At 46.7% G+C, this 23811-nt stretch overlaps 1 protein-coding gene across 2 annotated transcripts in view; it reads left to right on the top strand.

Annotated features, from left to right (window-relative positions):
• ITGAL (integrin subunit alpha L) overlaps window positions 1-23811 on the top strand; it is a 42905-nt gene that overhangs the window by 10937 nt on the left and 8157 nt on the right. The window contains exons 10-21 of one of the 2 annotated variants that reach the window (XM_027961106.2): window positions 3898-3971; window positions 4052-4184; window positions 10003-10154; window positions 12016-12153; window positions 12809-13006; window positions 13151-13281; window positions 14945-15105; window positions 15195-15346; window positions 17733-17822; window positions 20782-20835; window positions 20930-21003; window positions 21554-21695. In XM_027961106.2, coding sequence (XP_027816907.1) covers window positions 3898-3971; window positions 4052-4184; window positions 10003-10154; window positions 12016-12153; window positions 12809-13006; window positions 13151-13281; window positions 14945-15105; window positions 15195-15346; window positions 17733-17822; window positions 20782-20835; window positions 20930-21003; window positions 21554-21695 — 1499 coding nt within the window. 2 annotated transcript variants of the gene reach the window in all.

Here is a 23811-nt window from a genome sequence, read left to right on the forward strand (position 1 = left end):
CTGTGTGTCTGCCATTATCTTTTCTGTGTCTCTGTCCTTCTGTGTCCAAATTGCCCCTTTAATAAGGACACCAGTCATATCGGATCAGGGCCCACTCTAATGACCTCGTTTAAACACATCATAAGCTAATGCCTGTGGCTGGCAATTTGTTATATAAGGGAATATTGAAATGCTCTTATCAATAACATCCGAGTAACAAAAGACGTATAACCATGACTCTGGTCAGTAAGTTGTTAACTTGATTACCTCTGTAAAGACCCTGTTTTCAAATATGGTCACGTTCTAAGGTACAAGGGGTTAAGACTTCAGTATATTTTCTTTAAGGTACGCAGTTCAAGCCTTAATGACTGTTTAGAAAGTGCTTGGTAGCTTGTAGGCTCTAAGTGAGTCATAGCTCTTATCCTCTATCCTCCCAGCCCTTACTCATCCTTCAGATCACAGTTTAGATGTCATCCTCTCTGATACTTCCTTGTTGATCCCAAGTCTGGGATCCTGTGTGCTGCTTTAACCACTGTGTTTCCCATCACACCGCTAGGATATACATTGTATTAGAACTCCCTATTAGGATTTCCCTAGGGGGTCCAGTGCTTAAGACCCCGAGCTTCCACTGCAGGAGGCATAAGTTTGATGTCTGGTCAGGGAAGTTCAAGTTTGTTAATTCTAGCCATGGAGTCACGAATATATTGAGGGCTTTCCTGATGGCTCAGTGGTAAAGAATCTGCTTGCCAATGCAGGAGACAGGTTTGATCCCTGGTCTGGGAAGATCCCACATACCACAGAGCAACTAAGCCCATGTACCACAATTATTGAACCAGTGCTCTAGAGCCTGGCAGCCACAACTACTGAAACCTAAGCATCCAAGAGCCCAAGCTTTGCAACAAGAGAAGCCACTGCAGTGAGAAGCATCACAACTAGAGAAAGCCTGCACAGCAATGAAGACCCAGCACAGCCGAAAATAAATAAATACATTAAAAAAAAAAAAAAAGAATACATTGGAAAATCACTGGAGAAGGTACATCGATCATAATTCAATTAAAAAACAAACAAATAGGAACTTCCCTGAGGGTCCAGTGGCTTAAACTCTGTGCTTCCAATGCAAGGGGCCCAGGTTTAATCAGGGAATATGCTGCAGCTGGTGGCTCAGACGGTTAAGCGGTCTGTCTACAATGCAGGAGACCCGGGTTCCATCCCTGGGTTGGGAAGATCCCCTGGAGAAAGAAATGGCAAGCCACTCAGTACTACTGCCTGGAAAATCCCATGGACAGAGGATCCTGGTAGGCTACAGTCCATGGGGTCGCAAAGAGTCAGACACGACTGAGCGATTTCACTTCTTCATGCTGCAGCTGAGAGTTTGCATGCCATAGCTAACACCTGGTGCAGCCAAATAAATAAATAAAAATTTAAAACAAACAAAAACTTGGACTGAAAAAAATTGAAAAAGAGGAAGAACTCTCTATTAGATGTCTGTCTCCCACACTATACTGAGATGTCTATCTCGGTATGCATGGTGCCTGATTTTCCACCACTGTGTTCCTGGCACCAAGTATTTAGTGACTGTAAATATTTCTTCAGTGAATGAACACATCTTCATAATAATGGCTATGGTTCTTAAAAACTTACAGGTCACAGGCCCTTTATCTATATCACTGAATCCATTCTTAGTATCCTTGCCAGCCTGGTGGTAATTATTTTCATCTTATTGATTAATGCTGGCAGCAACTATGGAGCAGACACTGTGAATCCGACTCTCAGGGATAGTGTCAACATAGAACTCATGTTCAGGTTGAATAAAGAAAGATAAGGGGCTTTCCTGCTGGTCCAGTGGTTGAAAGTCCTCCTGCCAATGCAGGGGACATGTATGTGATCCCTCATCCAGTAGGATCCCACAGGGGCTGCACCCATGGAGTCCAAGCACTCTAGAGCCTGAGCTCTGTAACAGAAGAGGCCACTGTAATGAGAAGCCCATTTGTGGCAACTAGAGAAAGCCCTTAAGACCCAGCACAGCCAAAACCAAATAAATACAAAGAAAGATAGTAAGACAGGAAAACAGTGGAAACAGTGAGAGACTTTATTTTGGGGGCGCTCCAAAATCACTGCTGTTGGTGACTTCAGCCATGAAATTAAAAGACGCTTGCTCCTTGGAAGAAAAGCTGTGACCAAACTAGACAGCATATTAAAAAGCAGAGACATTACTTTGCCTACAAAGGTCTATGTAGTCAAAGCTATGGTTTTTGCAGTAGTCATGTATGGATGTGAGAGTTGGATATAAAGAAAGCTGAGTGCTGAAGAGTTGATGCTTTTGAACTGTGGTGTTAGAGAAGACGAGTCCCTTGGACTGCAAGAAGATCAAACAATTCCATCCTAAAGGAAATCAGTCCTGGATATTCATTGGAAGAACTGATGCTGAAGCTGAAACTCCAATACTTTGGCCACCTGATTTGAAGAACTGACTCATTTGAAAAGACCCTGATGCTGGGAAAATTAAAGGCAGGAGGAGAAGGGGATGACTGAGGATGAGATGGCTGGATGGCATCACCGACTCGGTGGACATGAATTTGAGCAAGCTCCAGGAGTTGGTGATGGACAGGAAAGCCTGGAGTGCTACAGTCCATGGGGTCACAAAGAGTTGGACACAACTGAGCAACTGGATTGAAGCAGGATGTTTCAAGATTGTGATAGGTACTGTAAAGTAAATGAATAAAGAGATAATACAGGTTTAACTGGAAGAAGCCATGTTAAGGAAGCTTTTTAAGGAAGGCCTTTCTGAGATGCAGAATTTTTTTGTGGCCACACTGACCAGCTTTTGGGATCTCAGTTCCTCGACCAGAGGTTGGACTCAGGTCACAGATTGAAAGCCTGGAATCCTAACCACTAAGCCACCAAGGAACTCTCATGAGATGCCTTTTTTTTTTTTAATTGAGATAAAATTCACTCAGAGATGACTTTTGAGCTGAGGCGTGAAAGATGAGAATCAGACAGTTATGGGAGGAGAGTAGACAAAGAGGATTATAGTCAGAGATAAGGTCAAGTGCAAAGGCCCAGAGATGGGGCAGGGATGGACATGGAGGAACAGGGGAAAAGGTCGGTGTAATGAATGTGGGGAGTAAGGGAGAGAAAAGGCTGGAGAGGAAGGCAAGGCCTCCCAGTTCCTCATAAGGAGTTTGAATTTTAGTCTTCAGACCAATGCGAAGTTGTGAAAGGCTTTAAGAAAGTGAAAGATGGGATCTGATACACATTTTTCAAAAAAAGAGTTAACTTGCTCTGTGGAAAAAGGCATAGAAAAAGGAAAAAATGAAGTCCAAGGGGGTTCCCTGGCAGTCCAGTAGTAAGGGCTCTGTGCTTCCACTGCAGGGGATGTGGGTTAGATGCCTGGTCAGGGAACTAAGATCCCACTTGCCTTGAGGCATGGTCAAAAAGAAATTAAACAGAACGAAAGAAAAGGGAAGAATCAAGGTTGATTCCTGGCTTTTAGCATGAGTCGCTAGGTGGATGGGAGTGGCCTTCATTGAAGAGGGGAAGCCTGAGGAGAAACAGAAATCAACAGCTGCCTCTTAGATGTGCTGAGTTGGATAACAGAATATGCACATTTGGGTCCCATGGAGTCTCAGGGGACACTCAGGGCATAAGTGGCTTCCCCGTCTGACTCTAAAGTCCATGCTTTTGGGAATTCCCTGATGGTCCAGTGTTTAGGACTTGGTGCCCTCCCTGCTAGGGCCCCAGGGTCGACCCCTGGTGGGGGAACTAAAATCCCATAAACTGTGTGATGCAGCCCCCCCAAAAGTTCATGCTCCTTCTACCTTGCCTATGGGCAGATGCTGTGTGATTTTTTTTCTCAGTCCTTTCATGAGCATCACTGCTCCTTGGGATTCAACCCATTCTCCCTACTTCATCCCTCAGGCACAAGCAAACAGGACCTGACATCCTTCAACATGGAGCTGTCCTCCAGCGGGATCAGTGCGGACCTCAGTGAGGTGAGTGACGGGCCTGGGGCAACCAGCAGAGGAAAGTGGTGAGAATGAAGCTGATCCCGCTCGTCTGCCACTCTTGGCAGGGCCATGGCGTTGTGGGGGCCGTTGGAGCCAAGGACTGGGCTGGGGGCTTTCTCGACCTGAAGGCAGACCTGCAGAGCAGCACATTTGTTGGGAATGAACAACCGACAGTAGAATCGAGGGAAGGATATTTGGGTAAGTATTTCTTTTTTTTCTGCTGGTTTCTTTCCGGTTTGGGGAACCAGAGAATCACTCACGTTGACTTTCAAAATCATAATGAAAGCAATGAAGCAACAGTATGAAGAAGTTCAGTTTAAATATGGTCATAATAGTCTCCATTTTTCTTTAACAGCCCCTTGTGTGTGGGTGCATGCTCACCATGTCTGACTCTTTGACCCCATGGGCGGCAGCCCATCAGGCTGCTCTGTCCATGGGATTTCTCAGGCAAGAATACCAAAGTGGTTTGCCACTTCCTCCTCCAGGGGATCTTCCTGACCCAGAGATGGGATCTGAGTCTCCTGCATAGGCAGGCTGATCCTTTACCCCTGAACTACCACGGAAGCCCCAAGTATGGTCCTGACAGTCTTTATTTTTTCCTTAATAACCTCTCACCTAGGTATTAATCACATTTTTATTTTCTGTGTCTTATGATGCTTTGACATGTTATGGCCTCGCTAGTCCTGGAGAGACTGGCTCCTCCCAGGGCTAGTTAATTTCTACAGGTAGAAAACTGCTTGCCTGGGAGAAGGCCTTCCATTGGCCAACCAGCCAATCCAGAGCCTGCTCCCCGATCAGTTCTTTATCTAACTTTCATGCACCAGGCTAGTATCTGCCCTGACCTAAATCATCCCTGGCCCAGGTACTAGACAACTGAAGACCATCCCTATAGCTCAGAGCCTACCAATGTTATTCAAACCGCCCAGTCTTATGTGTGTGTGTGTGTGTGTGTGTGTGTGTCTAAGTTAGTCACTCAGATGTGTACGACTCTGCGACTCCATGGACTATAGCCTGCCAGGATCTCTGTCCATGGAATTCTCCAGGCAAGAATACTGGCGTGGGTTGCCATTTCCTCCTATAGGGGATCTTCCTGACCCAGGGATCAAACCCAAGTCTCCTGCATTGCAGGCAGATTCTTTACCTTCTGAGCCACCAGGGAAGCCCAACCTCTTTATGTTGTCATTCAGTCATACCTATGAAATTAAAAGACGCTTACTGCTTGGAAAGAAAGTTATGACCAACCTAGATAGCATATTGAAAAGCAGAGACATTTCTTTGCCAACAAAGGTCCGTCTAGTCAAGGCTATGGTTTTTCCAGTGGTCATGTATGGATGTAAGAGTTGGACAGTGAAGAAAGCTGAGCGCCAAAGAATGGATGCTTTTGAACTGTGGTGTTGGAGAAGACTCTTGAGAGTCCCTTGGACTGCAAGGAAACCCAGCTTGTCCATTCTGAAGGAGATCAACCCTGGGATTTCTTTAGAAGGACTGGTGCTGAAGCTAAAACTCCAGTACTTTGGCCACCTCATGAGAAGAGTTGGCTCATTGGAAAAGACTCTGATGCTGGGAGGGATTGGGGGCAGGAGGATAAGGGGACAACGGAGGATGAGATGGCTGGATGGCATCACTGACTCGATGGACATGAATCTGAGTGAACTCCGGGAGATGGTGATGGACAGGGAGGCCTGGAGTGCTGCTATTCATAGGGTCGCAAAGAGTCGGACACGACTGAGCGACTGAACTGAACTGAATTGATGCATTAAGTCCTGAATACATTTTACTGTGGTGGCTTCTCTTGTTGCAGAGCCTGGGCTCTAGAGCACTCAGGCTCAGTAGTTGTGGTGCACAGGCTTAGCTGCCCCATGGTATGTAGGATCTTCCCTGACCAGGGATCGAACCCACGTCGCCTGCATTGGCAGGTGGATTCTTAACCACCGGACCACCAGGAAAGTCCAAGTACACTTTAAAACAATCTAACTCATTAATAGGCGGACCAGCCCTTCCTCTGCAAGGTTTCTTCTTCTAGAATTGTCCAGGAACTCCAGGATTGATTCAGTCTCAAGAGTTCACCAGATGCCAAGCACAGAGGAAATGCGTTTGGTCAACTCACAACTGTTATTACTTCTTTCTGCCTCGTGATGTCTTGTCCTGCACAGTCCTGGGGATGCTGTTCATCCAAGGTGATGCCAGTCTCATGAACAGAGGGATCTTGGCCTTGCACTCAGGGTTATAGCCATTCTAGTTCATGTTCAACCAGTCTCAAGGCATAAACTGACTTCAAGAGCCCTGCAGTAGGACTGCTTCTGGGTCAAACCCCCTCACAGGTCTAGAACCAACAGCTTCCTCCCTTCCTCACATGTGACCCTTGCCTAGGAGTGGGCTCATTACACAAAGACTATTATTTTTCAACTCTCAGAACACAAAGATCTTGTTAAATACTTTCCTCGGGGAAATTGGTGCTATTCATCACGCATCTACCCTTCTAAGGGGGACTGCCCCAAGTGATTTTTTTCATTTTCTTTTTTTGACAAGTATTTGGGACAAGTATTCTTTTTTTGTGAAGGCTTCCCCAGTGGCTCAGTGGTAAAGAATCTGCTTGCAATGCAGGAGCTACAGGAGATGCTGGTTCAATCCCTGATTCAGGAAGATCCCCTGGAGGTGGACATAGCAACCTACTCCAATATTATTGCCTGGAGAATCCTATGGACAGAGGAACTGGGTGGGCTACAGTCCACGGGCTGCAAAGAGTCAGACATGACTGAAGCGACTTAGCATTCATACATTCTTTTTTTGTGCAAGTATTATGCACCAGGCACTGTTCTAAGTGCATGACACCTATTAACTTCTTTGATCTCATTTTATCTTCCCAGCAACACTGTAAGTAGGTATTTTTATCATCTCTATTTTACAGATGAAGAAACTGAGGCCAGGAGACTATTTATTTATTTATTTTGGCTGCGTTGAGTCTTCAACAGATCGAGGGCTTTCTCGAACTATGGTGCCTGGGCTCTAGAGCACATAAGCTCACTAGTTGCAGCAAATGGGTGGAGTTGCCCCTGGGCACTTAGTTCCCCGACCAGGGGTTGAACCCACATCCTCTGCACTGAAAGGCGGATTCTTAACCACTGGACCACCAGGAAAGTCCCAAGCCCAGGGGACTTTAAATAACTTGTCCAGGGTCACAGAGCTAGTGGGTGGAACCCAGGGTCTGTGGTTGGTAACCACTTCACTTACCCTACAGCATCTACACTGCTGCCTTCAAAGAGGTTTTTTGTGCTTCAGTATCCAGCTGGCTCTCCGCAGCTGTGGGTTCCATGTTTATGATCCAAGGTTGGTTGAAGCCACAGATTTGAAACTCGGGGATATCAAGGGCCAATTGTAGGACTTTGAGCGTCTGTGAATTTTGGTATTGGGGCAAGTCCTAGAACCAATCCACTGCGGATACCTAGGGACAACTGTACTGTAAAATAGTTGGCAAGGTGGCTCCCTAAATAAGAAATAATGCCAAAGTTGAATCTCTAGTTAGGCACCCACCCCACAATACACACACACACACCCCCACACATAGATGTCTGTGTGCGTGTGTTTATATATATGTAGAAGTAAATATATTCTTGATTTCCTGCTACGTTACTGTCCTTCAGATCTTAGTTTATGTTTCACTAGCATGGTGCCAAGCATCTTACATCCACGATCTTATTTAATCCTCAAAACAACCCTGTAAGATTGGTACTGTCTCATTTTTTTTTTTTTTTAATGAGAAAACTGAGGCTCAGAAAAAAGAAAGTAATTTACTCAAGATTATACAGCCAGGAAGAAGTCACACTTGGATTAAAACCTAGTCTCTCTAATTTCAGAGATCAAGTTCTTAATCCCTGTGCTTCAGGAATATACATGAAGAAACCAGGAGAGTGGTTTGGCCTCTTCACCATTCCTCTCCTGGGCTATAGACTCTCAGACATCTCTTTGTCTCACTCACTTTGAATTGCTCTAAGCAAAGAAGGTCATGCAGGGAAGAGATAAACTGAGAGATCAGGAATGATATATGCACATTAAAGTGAAAGTGAAAGTGAAGTCCCTCAGTCATATCTGACTCTTTGCCACCCGTGGACTGTAGCCCACCAAGCTTCTCCATCCATGGGATTCTCTAGGCAAGAATACTGGAGTGGGTTGCCATTTATTACTATATATAAAATAGAAGTATATATTGTATATAGCCCAGGGAACTCTACTGAATACTCTGTAATGGCCTATATGGGAAAAGAATCTAAAAAAGAGTGGATATATGTATATGAATCAGTTTGCTATATATGTGAAACTAACACAACATTGTAAATCAACTATACTCCAATACAAATTAATTTTAAAAAATAAGCAAAGAAGGTCAAGTTGGGTTAGTGAGCCATCTTCAGAGCAGTCCTATAAGCTGGCTCTTGGCTCTCACACAATCCCTGATCTAATTTCCTGCAGCACTTGCTCCAGCATTTTGTCAGTAGGAACAGAGGGCAGGAAACCTCGCCACAGAAGCTGTGAAGTATGAAGATAACCTCCGTGATACTTTGAAGCAGGAAATATTTTCATGTCACCTCCTTTTTTTTTTTTTCCTTGAGGTATGGTTGACTTACAATAATATATTAGTTTCAGATATACAAGATGGTGATTCAAGTTTTTATAGATTATGCTCCATTTATGGTTATTATAAAATATTGGCTATATTCTCTGTGCTGTACAGTCACTACTCTTTGTGTTTGTCGTTCAGTCGCTCAGTTGTGTCTGACTCTCTGGGACCCCATGGACTGCAGCGTGCCAAGCTTCCCTGGCCTTCACCATCTCCCAGAGTTTGCTCGGACTCATGTCCTTTGAATCAGTGATGCCATCCAACCATCTCATTCTCTGTCACCCCAGCTCTTTATGTTTATTTACATTTCAGTATTTTTATTAGGCTATGTCTCGAGGCTGATTGATTTGTATAATCTTTTCATTTCAATCTTTTCTATTAAATTTTTATGAAAAAATTTTCAAACTTTTGAGAAAAGTTAACAGTACAGTGAACACCCATATACTTTTCACCTTATCAGTTATTAACATTGGCCACTTTTGATTTATCTCTCTTTACGTATATATGTAAAGAATAATATACACAAATGTATATTATCAGTCAGCATTCTCCGGAGGAAACAAAGCCAACAGGATATATCTAGATCTGTATCTTTATAAAGATAAATAATTCTTTTTGTTTCTTTTCTCATCTATCTATAAAGAGATTGGTTTTAAGAAACTGGAGACTTCCCTGGTGGTCCACCGGTTAAGAATCTGCCTGCCAGTGCAGTGGACACAGGTTCTAGCCCAGGTTTGGGAAGATTCCACATGCTGTGGGGTAGCTAAGCCCGTGCACCACAACCGCTGAAGCCTTCTAGAGCCTGTGCTTGAAACAGACAAGTTACCACAGTGAGAAACCCTTGCACCACAGCAGGAGAGTAGCCCCCACTTGCTGCAACTGAGACCCAGCTCAGCCAAAAATAAATGTTTTTCTTAAAAAAAAAAAAGAAAGAAAGAAATTGGGTCATGCGGTGTGAGAACTGCCAAGTATGAAATCCATAGGGCAGGCTGGCAGTCTTGAGGTCTCTCTTGCCCTGTTTTTAATCTTCATGCAAACTTTGCCTTCTTCTTACTAATATATCACATTTTATTTCATTCTTTAAAAAGAAGGTAGTCTCCTTTACAGACCCTCAGGTGAACTGAATCTCGGAAAGATGTTTACCCTTTAGCACGCGGCTGCTTTGTCTGCGCATGCGTTTTATCCACGGTTTGAGAAATAGTTTTGGACCATGGCGCCAGGATTTGTACCCCTCGGAGCACATGGCTGCTCTTCTCAGGAGAAGGTCTTCTGATGATTTCAGTGCATCGTTCCTGCTAACCCAGCTTCCCAGGATCTCCACCACCTTTTCCCCTGGGGTGTGCCTTCTTTCAGCAGCCCTTGTGTTCCTGACTCCAAGGCCCTCCCTCTCTCTCTCCTCAGGTTACACGGTGACCTGGCTGCCCTCCCGAGGGATGATGTCATTGCTGGCCACTGGAGCCCCCAGATACCAGCATGTTGGGCGGGTGCTGCTGTTCCAACAGCCAAAGAGAGGAGGACCCTGGAGCCAGATCCAGAAAATAGACGGGATCCAGGTGAGCGTGGCTGCAGTGGCATCAGTCGATGAGGGGCTGGCGTGATACTAATTATGCTCTCTGTCGTCTTCTGAACACTCATGCACCTGTTGTGTGGTGGCCCTATGCCAACCACTGTCACATTTGTTCCCCACAAAGCCTCTGGGGTGTTCTATCATCCCCTCTTGCCAATTTAGGGGCTTCCCTGATGGCTGATCGTCTAGTCCCATCACTTCATGGCAAATAGATGGGGAAACAATGGATACAGCAAGAGACATTTTTTGGGGGGTATGGGAGCTCCAAAATCACTGCAGATGGTGACTTCAGCAATGAAATTAAAAGACACTTGCTCCTTGGAAGAAAAGCTATGACCAAACTAGACAGTATATTAAAAAAGCAGAGACATTACTTTGCCAACAAAAGTCCATCTAGTCTAAGCTATGGTTTTTCCAGTAGTCATGTATAGATGTGAGAGTTGGACTATAAAGAAAGCTGAACACCAAAGAATTGATGCTTTTGAACTGTGGTCTTGGGGAAAACTCCTGAGAGTCCCTTGGACCGCAAGGAGATCCAACCAGTCAATCCTAAAGGAAATCAATCCTCAACATTCATTGGAAGGACTGATGCTGAAGCTGAAACTCCAATACTTTGGCCACCTGATGCACAGAACTGATTCATTGGAAAAGACCCTGATGCTGGGAAAAATTGAAGGCAGGAGGAGAAGGGAACGACAGAGGATGAGACGGTTGGATGGCATCACCAACTCAATGGACATGAGTTTGAGTGAGCTCCTGGAGTTGGTGATGGACAGGGAAGCCTGGCATGCTGCAGGCCATGGGGTGGCAGAGTCGGACATGATTGAGCAACTGAACTGAACTGGTGGCCCAGATGGTGAAGAATCTGCCTGCAATGCAGGAGACCCAGGTTCGATCCTTGAGTCGAGAAGATCCCTTGGAGAAGGTAATGGCTACCCACTCCAGTATCCTTGCCTGGGAAATCCCAGGACAGCAGAGCCTGGCAGACTACAGTTCATGGGGTGGCAAAGAGTCGGACACGACTGAGCGAATAACACTTTCACTTTCTTGCCAATTTAAGAACCCAATTTGGACTCTTTGGTGGTACAGTGGATTAGAATCCGTCTGTCAATGCGGGGGGACACGGGTTTGATTCCTGGTCCGGGAAGATCCCACATGCCGTGGAGCAACTAAGCCCACGGGCCACAACTAAACAAACAAACAAAAAGAACCCCGCTTGTCTAAATTCATATGGGCTCTAAGCTGGATTGTTACTTGGCCTCCTTCATCAATTGAAATTGATCAGAGGCCAGACAAGAAACTCAGGCGTGGCTTTACTGGGGTCCTTGATGCAGCAGGGCAGATCAAGAACAACAGGTTCCCTTGTGGGCTTGCTCCCCAAGAGGGGGCAGACTTGTTCCTTCTGTGAGGTGAGGGTAGGGTTCCTTCTATGAGGGAGGGCTGACTTAGGTGGTTTGCCCACTCCTTAGGTGGTGTTGGGTGCCGGGGGCATGTGCATTACCCTGCTTTTGCTCCCAACCCCCTGTTTTTGCTCCAGGCTCTTCAAAAGCCGCAGTTAGGTTTTTTTGGTCTCTTTGTATCATTTGTCCAGAATTTGACCTAACTGCGGGCACATACACAGTTAAATTTAGTCTCACACAATTTCTTTGTATAAAATACAAAGAGATGTGTGCAGGTCCAAGCATTGCAACGCTGCAGCCCAAGGTGTCGCAGGTCCTAGCTTGTCTCAGGATCCAGGACTTGCACCTTTATTTGAGGGCTTGGAGTAGGATGGATGTGGTGCAGCTGATGAGGAAAGAGGTGTGTGGCTCTGGATTTCTTCCTCAAACATTTTCCTCTCCTTGCAGGTTGGCTCTTATTTTGGTGGCGAGTTGTGTGGCGTTGACGTGGACAGAGATGGGGAGACAGAGCTGTTGCTGATTGCAGCCCCCCTGTACTATGGGGAGCAGAGAGGAGGCCGGGTGTTTATCTACCAGAAAATACAGGTGGGGACCAGAAAACTAAGCACAGAACGAGCGAGAGACTCCCAGGCTTTCTCAGGTCTCAGTTATTCTGAAAGTTTCCTGTCTGACCCTGTGTTAATCAGACCTTTAGAACAATGACAAACAATAGCTAGTATGCAGGGGTGGCTAAAATGTGTGCCAGGCCCAGTGCCAAACTTTTTATATGTAGGATACCTCGTTTGAGTCTCATAATCACTTTCTGGGATACTATGAGCTTTATGAATGGAAATGTTGCAGCTCAGCATAGTTGGGCAACTTTCCAAAGGCACGAAGTCATACCGACAGCAAGGGTGGGGAGTTCCCTGGTGGTCCAGCAGTTAGACCTCTGCCAAATAAAAAAGCGGGAGCTGGAACTTGAACCCAGATTGATGTGACGGCACTGTTCCAGTTCTGGAAAGGACCACACCCAGTATTTCTGTAGTGTTCTTCCTGTCCAGTGGAGAAGGAAATGGCACCCCACTCCAGTATTCATGGCCGGAGAATCCCATGGGCAGAGGAGCCTGGTGGGCTACGTTCCATGGGGTTGCAAAGAGTCGGACACGACTGAAGCGGGCACACACACTCCAGATCCAGTGCCTTACCCTGTGAAAGCTTACTGAGTGACTGAGGCGCAACCTGTCGCCTTGCTCCTTCCCAGCTGGGGTTCCAAATGGTCTCAGAGCTGCAAGGGGAGACCGGCTACCCCCTTGGACGATTTGGAGCCGCCATCGCTGCCCTGACAGACATCAATGGGGATGAGCTGACGGACGTGGCTGTGGGAGCCCCTCTGGAGGAGCAGGGGGCTGTGTACATCTTCAATGGGCAGCAAGGGGGGCTGAGCTCCCGGCCCAGTCAGGTGAGGATCCTGACCTGCCAATCAAAACCCATTCCCAGGCCCCTGGAAGCTTTCAAACCCCTATCCTGCTCCCCAGTCCAGCTCTTCCCACCCTTCTGCCCATCCTCTCCGCTAGCTTAGCATGAATTTCTCTCTTGGCTTCAGCGGATAGAAGGGACCCAGATGTTCTCAGGAATTCAATGGTTTGGACGCTCCATCCACGGGGTGAAGGACCTCGGCGGGGATGGCCTGGCAGATGTGGCTGTGGGGGCTGAGGGCCAGGTGATTGTGCTCAGGTAAGATGGGACTCCTGAGTCCTACCTAGGGGTAGTTGCAGCTCTCATCTTTTAAGCAGTTGTGGTGTAGTAGGCGTCATGCTAAATGCTATCGCCATCAGCACATTTGGTCTTCAGCCCAACCCTGTGAACCTGGTTCTCCTTCTATACCAGCTTCATGTCTTACTCCAGATTACACAGCTGCTGTTCAGTGGCAGATTGGGGTTTGAACTGAAGTCTGACACCGGCTTCCCTGGTGGCTCAGTGGTAAAGAATGCGCTTGCCAATGCAGGAGACGTGGGTTTGATCCCTGGGTCGGGAAGATCCCCTGGAGAAGGAAACGGCAACCCACTCCAGTATTCTTGCCTGGGAAATCCCATGGACAGAGGAGCCTGGTGGGCTGCAGTCCATGGAGTCTCAAAGAACTGGACACAACTTAGCAACTAAACAACAACTGTCTGACACTAAAACCTCCTACTGAAGCATGTGATAGCTTTAGAACCTGGTCGTTTGAGTTCAAGTCAAAGACCGTTATTAACTTCTTGGGTCATCTTACCCCAGTCACTTAGCTGCTCCGGACCTCAAGGTTTTAGTCATCTTTGAAACTGTAATGGCATTTCCTGCCTGACGCATGTTTTAGAGTCACTGGAAGCCTCATGTCATGTCACATAGTGAATGACATCATGCTAAGTACTTGATGCACCTGCTGTCTTCAGTACTGAAACAGGCATTGACTGCGGGGTGTATGGGGTCGGGGGGAACATATAATAAAAAAGTACAATAAATAGGTAACTATAACTGTGGTAAGTGCCACTAGGGACATGAACAGGGTTCTGTGAGAGAGAATAGCAGGGGAGAACTACGATAGGCTGGATGGCCAAGAAAGGCCTGTTTGAGGAGCTGGGACTTGAAAGGTAAGAAGGAGCCAGGTTTGCAGAAATCTGGGATAAGAGCTTTCTATGTTGAAAGCCCAGGAGGTACCAAGGCTATAAGGCAGGCAAAAGTATGACATGTCAAGACTTTTCTGGTGGTCCAGTGGTTAAGAATCCAAGCTTCCACTTCAAGGGATACAGGTTTGATCCCTGGTTGGGGAACTAAGATTCCACATGCCTTGAGGCCACAATGTAAAAATAAATAAATAAGTCAGGCCAAGATATTTTAAAAATTACTAAAAAAAAAAAACAAAAAAAAAACAAGTATGATGGAACTGAAAGAGGGTAAGGAACTGAAAGAGGGTCAGCGTGGTAGGTGGTAAAACTGGAGAGGCAGGCGGTATGAAAAGACAGTGAAAAGTCTGGATTTTACTCTGAATATCATGGGGCATCCTTGCAAGATTACTGGCATTGAAGTAGTACAATATCTTAGTTCCCCCACCAGGGATCAAACCTGGGCCCTTGGCAGTGAAAGCTTGGCGCCCTAACCACTGAGCAACCAGGGATTTCCCTGACTTCTTTCTTTAGAAACTCACTCTTCTGTATGGAAAATAGGTCAGAAGGCTGGTAGGATGAATTATCATTATGGGGAGCCCTAATGAATGATCATTATTATTGTTGTTGCAAAGAGACAGTGACAATGAGGTCTGCAGTGGGGAAGGGAAGTCCTCTGGATTCTGCTGGAGCCCCAGGTCTGATTAGGGGTGGCAGCTGAGGCCAAGGGAGAGTGTTGGTTGTTTCCTGCCCTGCAGCTCTCGGCCTGTGGTAGACATCATCACAAGCATGTCCTTCTCCCCGGCCGAGATCCCAGTACGTGAAGTCGAGTGCTCCTATTCCACCAGCAACCAGGAGAAGGAAGGCGTTAACATCACAGTCTGTTTCCAGGTCAAGTCTCTCATCTCCACCTTCGAAGGTCAGTGCTGTCCTCTGGGTGGCCCCCAATCCCAGCCCCTGGCCCCAGGATCTGCCACCACTCACGTCTTGCCTTTCCACCCTGCCCAGGGCACCTGGTTGCCAACCTCACTTACACTCTGCAGCTGGACGGCCATCGGACCCGAAGCCGAGGGTTGTTCCCAGGAGGGAAACACGAACTCAACGGGAACACAGCTGTCACCTCTGTCAAGTCCTGCTTTATGTTCTGGTTCCACTTCCCGGTGAGGAGCCAGCAAGGCTGCTTGGGGCAGGGGAGGGGTGGATGAGCTGACCACAGTGGGAGGCAGCCCCAGTGCCAGGCTCAGCTCCATCATTGTCCAGTGAGGGTCACAGGTCACCTTGATCTCCCAGTCCTACCATTTCCTCTTTGTACCATAGTAGTGACTATACCTTCAGCATGTTATCTTAGAGTCCTTAATCCACGTCCACAGGCATTTTTAACATGACTACAACTGTAAAATGCTTACCATTTTTCCCATACTCTATTCACACATTGTATATCAATGCTGCAGTCTAGCTTTCAGATTTATTGATTCTGGGGGGGAGCCATACCGAGCAGCATGTGGGATCTTAGTTCCCCAATCAATCAGGGATCAAACTCTTACCCCCAGCATTGGAAGCTCAGAGTCTTAACCACTGGACTACCAGAGAAATCCCCAGATTATTTTTAATGGCTACAGAATATATAGTCTTATGGAATATTCAGGCATGGCAGTGTGTCACTATTTTCCAGGTATACATCGTCATTTATTATTAGCATCCATCCCCAAAAGAATTTTTTTAAGTTATTAGTTTAAATAACTGCTAAAATATCCAAATTCAGTTTGTTGACAACCATCCTGTGTGAAATAGGATTGATACTAGATTTTATCCTGGTCTCTTAAGTATTTCATAAGAAACTGAGTATAAAATTGGTGTGTAAGTTTGCTTTTAGTTTTTTATTAAGGGAAATTTTGGACATACAAAAGTAGAAAAAATAGTTCAATGAAATCCCAAATATCCATCTCCTGGTTTCAACAATTATCACTGACAATCTTACTTCATTCAGAGCTTGTCTGTCTCATACTGCAAATCCCCACCATAGAATTTAGACATTTTAAATAGAAATTAGCCAGACAAGAGGCACTGTGACATCATAGAAAGACTTTAGGCTTGGGAGTTGGAAGGGTCTGGGTTCACTCCCTAGTTCTGGTCCTTAGGGAAATGTGTCACCTTTTTATACTTCATTTTCCTTGTGTATAATTTGAGGATAATGATACCTACCTCTTCAAGTTGGGGGAAATGTTACCTAAGTATAATCTGAATGTCTCCGAAGTGTCAGGCACTGGTATTAATAATAACATAAAAGACCAAGACTCTGGACTTCCCTCGTGGTCCAGTGGTTAAGAATCACCCTTGAAGGCATATACCTTGAGGAAACCAAAATTGAAAGAGAAACATGTATCCCATTGTTCATTGCAGCACTATTTACAATAACTAGAACATGGAAGCAGCCTAGATGCCCATCGACAGATGAATGGATAAAGAAGTTGTAGTACATATACACAATGGAATATTACTCAGCCACAAAAAAGGAACGCATGTCAGTTCTGATGAGGTGGATGAACCTAGAACCTATTATACAGAGTGAAGTGAGTCAGAAAGAGAAAGATAAATATCATATTCTAACACATATATACAGAATTTAGAAAAATGGTACTGAAGAATTTATTTACAGGGCAGCAATGGAGAATCAGACATAGAAAATAGACTTATGGACATGGGGAGAGGGGAGGCGAGGGTGAGATGTATGGAAAGAGTAACATGGAAACTTACACTACTGTATGTAAAATAGATAGCCAACGGGAATTTGCTGTATGGCTCAGGAAACTCAAACAGGGGCTCTGTATCAATCTAGAGGGGAGTGATGGGGGTGGGAGATGGGAGGGAGGTTCAAAAGGGAGGGGGATATATGTATACCTATGGCTGATTCATGTTGAGGGTTTGACAGAAAACAACAAAATTCTGTAAAGCAATTATCCTTTAATAAAAAATTTTAAAAAATAATAATAGAAATAAAGTGCACAATTAAATAAATTAAAAAAAAAAAGAATCCCTCTTGCAATGCAGGGGACGCAGATTCAAGCCCTGGTCCAGGAATTATGATCCTACATGCCACAGCTAAAGATCCTGGGTGCCATGACTAAGACCCAAGGTGTCCAAATTAATTAATTTTTTAAAAAGACTAAGACCCACTCCTGTTCTCGAGGACCTAAGATATTCTGGTTATTCCAGAGTATTTTTTCTTTGTGCAAACTTTGATAGTTGTTGCCTAGATGAGTTCGACAAAGATCTGGGGGCTTCTGTTAGGACTCAGGGAGGAAAAGCACGGTGGTTGATGGCTGATACCTGCCTTAGAATTGGGGCTGAGGGATGAACACTGACAGAAAAGCAAGTCAGGCATTTCACAAACACCCGATGTGTAGTAAACATATTCCCATTGGTAAGTTCTCAGACAACTGGCTGCTGGAATTCCCTCATTTATAAAGTACGGACAAGGTGTGTCTTTCACTGGAAGTGTTGTAAAGGTTAAACGCTTGACAAAGGATGTATTCTTGTGGTCCTCAGATATGCATTCAAGATCTCATCTCTCCCATCAACGTCTCCCTAAGTTACTCTCTCTGGGAGGAAGAAGGGACACCGAGGGACCCAAGGGCGGTAAGAACAGATGAGCTGGGGGAATTGATAGTAAACAGGGGAGAATAGAAATTCGATTTGGCAGGATTGTATTATATTGGATTCAAGCAGTAGAAATGAAATATGCTTACTTAAGCAGGAAGGAGTCTGTGGGAGTTTTGTACTTACAAGACATTTGGAAAACTGGGGTTGGAAAGATGGGGGACCAGCGTGGGTAGAGTCTCTAGGGGCTCTCAGTAGGAAGAAATAACGGATGGACTGCCCAGGGCATGGCCCCTTCTGTGAATCTTCTCCCAGTCCCTCAGTGCATCAGCTTCAGACTTCATTAGGCTTCTCTTGCCCAGTTGTATCTGACTCTGCAATGCTATGGACTGTATAGCCTGCCAGGCTCCTCTGTCCATGGGATTTCCCAGGCCAGAATATTGAAGTGGGTTGCCATTTCCTCTTCCAGGGGATCTTCGCGGCCCAGGGATTGAACCTGCGTCTCTTGCATTGGCAGGCAAATTCTTTACCCCTGGGCCACTTGGGAAGCCTCATTAGGCTTCCAACAGGAGGCAAATGTCTGAGAGATTCAAATTCCAGGGAGAGAACACCAGAAGCCCTAGGACCATATCTGTGGAAGAACAGGGCACCTTGATCAGCCTTGCCAAAGGATACTCCACTGAGGGGGCAGGTAGTTCCCGCAGAGCCTCACTGGGGTGCCCTTGTTATGGAAAAGAAGAGGAAAACCCTGTCTATCTTTGTCTACCTGATCACATGCTCCCTGCCCAGCACCAAAAGCCTGGTGTCCTCTTCTCAAATCCTTGACACTCAGCCACTGGTTTAGCTTCTGTTTGAAGGGAGCAGGGTCTGATGGAAGGAACCTGGGCCTGGAAGCCTGAAGATGAGGATTTTTTTTTTTTTAAGGAATATTCTTGGTTGATTACAGACCCAGTCAAAGCTGTTTATTGTTTTATTTATGGCTGTGCTGGGTCTTTGCCACTGCACAGGCTTCGCTCCAATTGCAGCGAGTGGGGGCTACTCTCTAGCTGTGGTGCTCACGCTTCTCTTTGCACTGGCTTCTCTTACTGCAGAGCATGGGCTCCAGGGTGCAGGCGCATGGCCTCAGCAGTTGTGGCTCCCAAGCTCTAGAGCATAGGTTCAATAGTTGTGGCTTAGTTGCTCCCAAGCCTGGGCGATCTTCCTGGACCAGGGACCGAACCCCTGTCTCCTGCACTGGCTGCAGATTCTTCACCACTGAGCCACCAGCCAAGACCCCTGGATTTTTTTTCCCCTGCCCCGGCACAAGCAGGTTCTGTCTTACTCCAGCACTGTCTCTGCTCTGAAGTGAGTCCCAGCATTGTGGGCCCCTTCAGAGCTGGAGCATGGTGACTGCTAAGCACCATGTGGGTTTTGCCAGTGCCCCACTCCCCAATCTGCCACGCACTCAGGATGTACAGGGACAACCAGCAGTTTCTCCCCCTGGTACTAATTAAAAGAAAAGACAAACTGTGTGGGGTGGCAACTCAGGGTTAAAAAGAGACCTGAGGTCACAGTTGTCAAAAAGGCTTCCTGGGAGTCTGTCACTGGTTCTGGATCTCACAGAATGAGTGGACTTTGTCGGGAGGAGAGGCATGGTTTTAATTTTGGAGACAATGAGAAGGTGGGCTTAGCTTCTGTCAGGACAACTGAGCAAGACAGAGGCCCTGGATGCCCCTTTGGGGACTGACTGTAGTTTCTGGTGGGTGGTGGGAATAATTTGTGTGTGAATGTTGAGGGTAGGCGAAAGCACTCAGCAGAGAATGCCAGGACCCCTGCCTTTAAGGAAGAGTCAGAGGCTGCTTGGCAGGTGGCTTAGAAGTCGAGGAGGCTGGAGTCTTCTCTAGAACATACAGAGGATCACCCATAAAATATTTCTGTGACCCCATTACCCTCCACTGCCTAATATGAATTGTCAGGCCAGGGGGACTTGGACCCCACATCTGGACACCTCCTGACAGGTGGCACCCCAGCCGGTCTGAGCACCTCTCTGCTCCTTACACCTTACGCGGGCAGTCTCTCTTGCCTTGGTCTCGGTGTAAACTGTTCTTTCTTCCTCTCTCTCCATCCTCTTCACCTGGCTCCCTCCTCCTCATCCTTTATATTTCAGTTGTGATGCCATCCCTTCAGGAAGCTTCCCTGATCTCCAAGCATGGGAGAGTCCCCTTCTACACCCTTTAAACACATCCTGTACTTGTCCCACCCTCATGCTTGAGGGTGCCTGGCCCTTTCTCTCACCAGATTGGGAGGAAGGGCAGGGTGTCTGTTTTGTTCTCTGGTGTGGGGGGGGCCTGGGGGCTTCCCAGGTGGCCAATGGAGGAGACATAAGAGACTCAGGTTTGATCCCTGGGTTGGGAAGATCTCCTGAAGGATGAAATAGCAACCCACTCCAGTATTCTTGCCTGGAGAATCCCATGGACAGAGGAGCTTGGGGGGCTACGGTTCACAGGGTCACAGAGAGTCAGACATGACTGAGGGGACTGAGCATGCATGCACATGGGAGTCTGGTCCAGAGCAGAAATTCTAGAAACATTGAAAAAACTGGCCTTGATCTAATAAGAGCTGGAGAGCTATTCTAGAAGGGAAGTGGGACTCACACGAAAGAACCACAGGAAGAGCTATTCCCCAGCAGAAGAGCCTAGATGCTGTGCAGCCAGGTGCTCCTGAGAGCAGAGAAGTTGGGCTGGGGAAAGCTAGGGGAATGCGTGGTCAAGGCCCAGATCTCCTGGCCAGGATGGGAAGTGGACACACGTGCTGAGCCTCCCTCGAGGAGCTGCCTCCAGAGGAGGGCAGCACAGACAGCCTCAGGCTGAGTTGGGAGGTGGGGCCCACACTGGGAAGGCTTTGGCTCCTGGGAGGGATGCAACCACACCCCACCCCCCAGCTGAGCCCCGGCTCTGAGCCCTCCAGCTCTGCTGCCTCAACCACCTACTCCTGTCTCCCCCTCCTCCGTGCTCAGCAGGGCAGGGACATCCAGCCCATCCTGAAACCCTCACCACACTTGGAGACCAAGGAGGTAAGAGGGGCAGAGGGGCAGACAGAGAGGCGGGGGCCAGCCCTCCTGGGTGTGGGGACCTGAGCCTCCAGGTCCTTTCTTCTTGGCCTTTCAGATTCCTTTTGAGAAGAACTGCGGAGAGGACAAGACTTGTGAGGCAGACCTGAAGCTGGCCTTCTCCGACATGAGGTCTGTAAGGCTTCCCACCCCCGGGCCCTCCTGTTTCACCCAGTGTTTTCCTGAGGCAGCTCCTGGCTATAGAAGGAACACAGGGTGGATTTCCCTGGTGGTCCAGTGGTTAAGAATCCGGGTTCAAAAAAAAAAAAAAGAATCCGGGTTCAATCCCTGGTCAGGGAACTAAGATCCCTCGTGCCTCAGGGCAACTAAGCCCCCATGCCACAATCAAGACCTGAAGCAGCCAAAAATAAATAAATATATAAGTAATTTTTAAAAGAAAAGAAAGAAGTAGTATTTGTATGATGTGACGGTCTGAAGACCCCCATGGACACTGACTCTTATTTGTCACCTGGGCCTTAGATTCCTCCTCTGAGAAATGCTGGTTCATTGCAGCCCTCCTATCAGGAATAGAGGAGATGGCAAAACTTAAAGCCTGTGCATAGGAGCACATTTTGCTATGTTTCTTTTTTCTGGCCTACCGGATCCCTCAGTTCTGAAAGCCTCCACCTCTGATCCTGTTTCTTTCATGGACTCCCATAACTTTGCCCTGATTTCCCCTCAGATCCAAAATCCTGCATCTGACCCCCTCCGCCAGCCTCTCTGTGAGGCTGACACTGCGGAACACAGCAGAAGATGCTTACTGGGTCCAGGTCACCCTGACCTTCCCCCAGGGACTCTCATTCCGCAAAGTGGAGGCGCTCAAGGTGAGTGAGAGGGCAGGGCCTGCCCACAGACCAGGCGCCAGGCTAGTCCTGCAGCATCTGCTGCCTCCTGGAGCCCCAGGCGGCCAGGACAGCCTGCAGATGTGGGTGGAAGTCTTCAGATCACGTCTGGGTTCTCAGCCTGATGGCCACCCATGAACTGTGAGAACTAAGATACAAGGTTCATGCTCTGTGAGCCTCAGATTTGCCAACAAGAGGTGAAGCTGGGGATGTCATGGGATTAGAGAGAAGGTCGCATGAGATGGAGAGTGTGACAGAGGCTTAAGGACCTGGGGACCAAAAAGAAGTACACAGATTCAGAGAGATGGAGCCACCTTCCTCCTAAAGGTGACCAACATGTTTTCGAGGAATGGCCTGGGTTGTTTTTTTTTTTTAATTCCAGTTTTATTGAGATATAATTGACAGAAAGCACTGTATAAGTGGAAGGTGTACAACAAGAAAAAAGTACACTCACAGTTCATGCAACCATCCCCACTATCTATCTGAAAAAGTTTCCAGAACTTTCCAAAAAAAGTTCTGTACCCACGAGCAATAACTCCCATTCCCCACTCTCTGCCACTGGTAACCTTTAATCTATTTTCTGTCTCAATGAATTGGCCATCTCTAGATATTTTGTATACCTTGAGTCATATAATGCTTGTCCTTTTGTGTTTTGTATCACTTAGCATACTGTTCTTCACCTTTGCCTAATGTTTTTGAGGTTCATCCCTGGGATAGCGTATGAATTTCATTCCTGTTTAAGGCTAATATTTTATCACAAGGATATAGCACATTTTGCTGACCTGTTGATGGACCCTTGAGTTATTCTTATACAGCAACATTCACTGCTTCTTTTTGAAAATTGTTATTTATTTTTTTAATGGCTGCATTGGGTCTTTGTTGGTGCGCGCGGGTTTTTCTCTAGTTGCGGTGAGCAGGCACTCTTCGTGGCAGTGCGCAGGCTTCTCACTGCGCTGGCTTCTCTTGTTGCGGAGCACTGGCTCTAGGGCGTGCGGGCTTCAGCAGTTGTGGTGCATGGGCTTAGTTTCTCCCTCACATGTGGAATCTTCCTGGACCAGGGTTGGAACCTGTGTCCCCTGCATTGACAGGCAGGTTCTTAACCATTGGACCACTATGGAAGTTCTGAGTGCTTCCTTAAGGGACACATAGTAGAGCTATTAAGAACTTGAGATCTGGAGTTAAACAGACCTGTGTTCAAGTTCCTACCAGATTCCTGCCAAGGTTACCTAATTATGAGACTGTGGGAAAGTCACTCAACTTGCCTGAATCCTTATTTCCTGTCTAACTTTCTTCCCAATCTAAGCTGAAACCTGTCCCTTCCAGATAGTCATGAAGATAAAGGGTTTTGTTCTGCTTAGCCCAGGATCAAATACATTTTGGAAATGGTTACTGAATGTGTGAATGTAGCATTTTAACTCTCCTGTGATTGTACCTCAATTCACTGAACCATGCTTCTCTTTGGCTTGTTGGATCGCTTCCAGTTTCTCCCTAGGATAAATAGTATTGCAGTGAACATCCTTGTTTTTTAAGTACTGTTTTTTTAAAAAAATTCCTGTACCTTTATTTTTTTTCCCAAACTTTAAACTTATTTTGTATTGGGGTTTAGCCGATGAAAAACATAGTGGTAGTTTCAGGTGAACAGTGAAGGGACTCAGTCATACATATGCGAACATCTTTTTTAAAACTTTATTTGTTTATTTGGCTACACTGGATCTTCTTTGCTGTGTGTGGACCTCCTCTAGTTTCGGCAAGCAGGGGCTCCTCTGTAGTTGCAGTGCTTGGGCTTCCTACTGCAGTGACTTCTCTTGTTGGGGAGCCCAGGCTCTAGGGCCCATGGGCTTCAGGAGTTGAGACGTGGGCTCTAGATCACCAGCTCGGTAGTTGCAGCGCACAGGCTTTGTTTGCCCCCCACAAGTAGGATCTTCCCAGACCAGGGATGGAACCCACGTCTCCAGCATTGGCAGGAGGATTCTTAAATGCTGGACCACAGGGAAATCATTACAGTGAACATTGTACTGAATCCCTGATTCTTTGGCCCAACTGTTCTCTACACGGGCCCTGGCAGGGAGGAAGTGGGCCCTGAGAGGTTAGTGGCCTT

The sequence above is a fragment of the Ovis aries genome, chromosome 24 (genome assembly GCF_016772045.2).
Source record: "Ovis aries strain OAR_USU_Benz2616 breed Rambouillet chromosome 24, ARS-UI_Ramb_v3.0, whole genome shotgun sequence".
NCBI lineage: Eukaryota > Metazoa > Chordata > Mammalia > Artiodactyla > Bovidae > Ovis > Ovis aries.